The 3,233-nt window shown below is 41.9% G+C and overlaps 1 protein-coding gene across 2 annotated transcripts in view; it reads right to left on the bottom strand.

Annotated features, from left to right (window-relative positions):
- Positions 1 to 3,233, bottom strand: part of PLCE1 (phospholipase C epsilon 1) — a 318,188-nt gene that overhangs the window by 52,692 nt on the left and 262,263 nt on the right. For both annotated transcript variants that reach the window (XM_006147651.3, XM_014587535.2), the window contains exons 12-13: positions 1,561 to 1,683; positions 1,338 to 1,474 (exon numbers count right to left, since the gene is read on the bottom strand). In XM_006147651.3, the coding sequence (XP_006147713.1) occupies positions 1,338 to 1,474; positions 1,561 to 1,683 (260 nt within the window). The remainder of the gene's footprint in view (positions 1 to 1,337; positions 1,475 to 1,560; positions 1,684 to 3,233) is intronic.

Below are 3,233 nucleotides of genomic sequence, written 5' to 3'. Positions count from 1 at the left end.
GCAGATTCCCTAAGGCAAAAACCTCTCAAAAAATTATGCCTGGATTTTAATGTGGTTTTTTTTTTTGCGTTAAAATAAATTCATACTTCAATTTCATTTTCCCATGAACTTTTTGAAGTACCATCATATTTCTAATAGTAGAAAGTTTGTGTGTGTGTTGCAGGGGGAAGATATTTTGAGAACTCTGAGCTTTCCGTTTATTGTTCTGTAATTCAAAATTGCTCTGGGGCTTGGTGGTTAAGGTGGGTAGATCCCACATTGTCAGCCCTACGGTTCATGTTCCTGACCTGGGTGTGTGTGCATGCATATCCAGAATCCTGAAAGGAGAGAGAAGTGGAGAAGGGATTGCTGCATGACCATGTCACATGAGGGGTGTTTTCTTACTTTCCCTCTCTTTCATTGTCTCCTCCTACAAGTACATGTGCCTTCTGGCAAATTAAAAAAAAAAAGTTTTGTGTGTGTGTGTGTGTGTGTGTGTGTGTGTGTGTGTGTGTATGTGTGGTGTTTTAGACAGGTTCTTGCTGTTTTGTGATCCCCCTGCCTCAGGTCTTTAGTAGCTGGGACTATAGGAGTTCACCACTGTACCACTGCGCCCCAATTTTATGGTGGCCAGGGAATTGAACCCGGGCCTCCTATGAAACCTCAGCTTACCAGGTAGCAAGTCTTAAAAAAAAAAAAAAGTGTAACTATCTGGCTAGTCCATAGTTATGCACATTATATGTGTAAAGTTGAACAGCAGTTAATTTCTTAGCTTAAGAACAACCTAAGCTTATAAATAATTACAAAGCAACTGCATGAAAGAGGAAAGTTTCTTGGTTTTGCTTTTTTGTGCTTATATTTTCCAGCAAGACTGGTGAAGAACAATAATAGGCTTAAAATGAATGGGTGGTGGTGGTGGTGATGGCAACGGGGCTGGAGGGAGGGGAGAAAAGAATGAGACATTCTGGTTCACACAGCAAGGAAAATGTCCCAGATACTCAACAGGAGAACTCTGTGGAGGTCAGTAGAGACTCTCCTTGTCTAAGCTCTGCCCTGGGAAGAAACTCAGATGTGACACATCATATACCTATAGTTGGGAATAGTCAGGAAAAGTTTTTCTGAATGACTGGAAGTCACTGTTACTTAAAAATCCTGGAACGCAAGGGTAGAACCACACAGCGATGAATTTCCTTGCCCCAACATGGCAAGAGCACCTGCTGCCATGACACCAGGAAATAATGAAGTGTTTCACAGTGTGCCCTACGGGACAACTGAGAGTGGGTGTGACTGACTGGATTGCTGGCCTTCAGTTTTAGATGGAAGGGTCTCAAAGGGAAATCATAAAATGTCATACAAACCGAGGTCAGGCTGAAGATCACTGGTGTTTTCGTCAATTGTCAGATTGGTGTAGAGTGGGGTAGACTCGGAGCCAGATCGGTTGCAGGGTACCGCGTAGATGTCAAAGAGATCCTTCAGGTCCTTGCGGCTCCTGACGCTGAGGAGAAATGGCAAACGCCTCACATTCAGCACTGTTACGAAGATGCGGCCTGAGGAACGGCAGGAAGGAAGCATATGCTGTACCTGAATGATTTGAACAGCTCGACGAACTCAACGAAGCTCATGTTACTGTCTGAGACCATGAAGCTCTGGAATCCCTTCATTCCTCCTTTGATCCGCCCGTGCCAGCTGCTGCTGCTCCAAGCACTGCAAAAAGACAGAGCCTCCATGGGCAAAATTGTGGGCCCCTCCTGTCCTCCTGCCCCAATGGGCGTTCTCTGATTGGCCATCTGAGGGGTCTTCAAAAATTCATGAAAATGAGTGCTGTGAAAAAACTGTTCATGGATTTCAAAACATCTTTACATCCAAAGGAATGCATACTGTAATTCCAGTTTTCCACGAACTTTTTGAAGTCCTCTTGTATGAGCCAAAAAGTAGACTGCAAGTCATTTAAGGCTGAAGTAGTTTTCCTGTATGTACCCTCTTTCCGCTTTTCTCATTATAATTTCTGAGCTATAGCTCATTGTACAGCCTCGTGGGGTGCAGCATGGTTTTTCGAAACACGCAGATGTGATCATCAAACCGAGGATATAAACACACCATCCCAACAAAGAACACTGCGTCATGTTGTGCACTTTCGATATCTGCTCTACTTGTTTTTCTCTTTTTCTTTTTGGAAGTATATATTAGATTGGTGACTTCTCTCAAAGTGAATCTATATTGTGTCAGAGAAATAACACACACCATATTTCCAGCCTACTTCATAAGGGCACAAGGTTGAGGTTAATATTCCTCTGCTAATGAAAACAGTTCTAAAATGATAGATCAGTGCGTGAGGGGGAACCTCCTAAATTCAGTGTTTTGGAATAAAAGTCATTTAAGAAAAGAGCCCCAAATTACTCAATCGTAATCTGTGGGAAATAATACGTGTTCTTTGCTATGTTCAAATTATAGAAAAACATCTAAGAAAAAAAGTTTTGAGTGCATCTATGTCTCTTCCTTTCTTAGCCAGTTCTTAGATTAAAAACAGGGAAGAACTTTTAATATTAATGGAAAATGTGAGTCAGAAAACATATTCCGAATGGAAAGAAGCCAATTCTGCCTAGAATTATATTTGCACCAGCCAAAGTCGTATCTATTTGATATAGAAATATCAGTCAACTTGGTCAAAAATTTGGTTTCTCTGTTTCACGACATTTGAAAATTTTCTATATTGGTTCCCTGGCAGAATAGCATGAGAAATGTCTTGACTATGGTTTTTAGCCACATCAATGAATAGAATCTTTCACTGTTGTCAAAAAGAATATTTCCAAACAATCAAGGAAGTACAGGGAACCTCTGTATTTCCTCATTATAACAATGAATAGACCGCTGACTCTCAGCTCTGCTAGCAATGTTTGTGCAAGGAAAATTATTTTGTGTTGACATCTGAAGGTCACCTCATCACTGGAAGAACAAGCTTATAGCACAGCCGACAGGTTTATAGCACGACGTAGGGAGAGGTTCTAATAGGTTGTCGGGAAAGTCATGACATCATTTTTCTATGAAAAATGCACCATGTCTTTTCTGACGACCATTGCGTTGTTGATCCCCTAAGCAGTGTGGGAAACACAGGGCGAAGGCTCAGGAAGAGGATAAAGGTAGCTTCACCATCTGCATTTAAACAAGTAAGTTCCCTGTCTTTCTTCCTTCTTGCTGCTGGTCCAGCTGCTGTCTATAGGGAACCACCTCCCTCTGACTCCAGGCGATGCTGTCTG

The sequence above is a fragment of the Tupaia chinensis genome, unplaced genomic scaffold, assembly GCF_000334495.1.
Source record: "Tupaia chinensis unplaced genomic scaffold, TupChi_1.0 Scaffold000217_1, whole genome shotgun sequence".
In the NCBI taxonomy this organism is placed as follows: Eukaryota; Metazoa; Chordata; class Mammalia; order Scandentia; family Tupaiidae; genus Tupaia; species Tupaia belangeri.
This window is presented reverse-complemented; position numbering and strand designations above follow the sequence as displayed.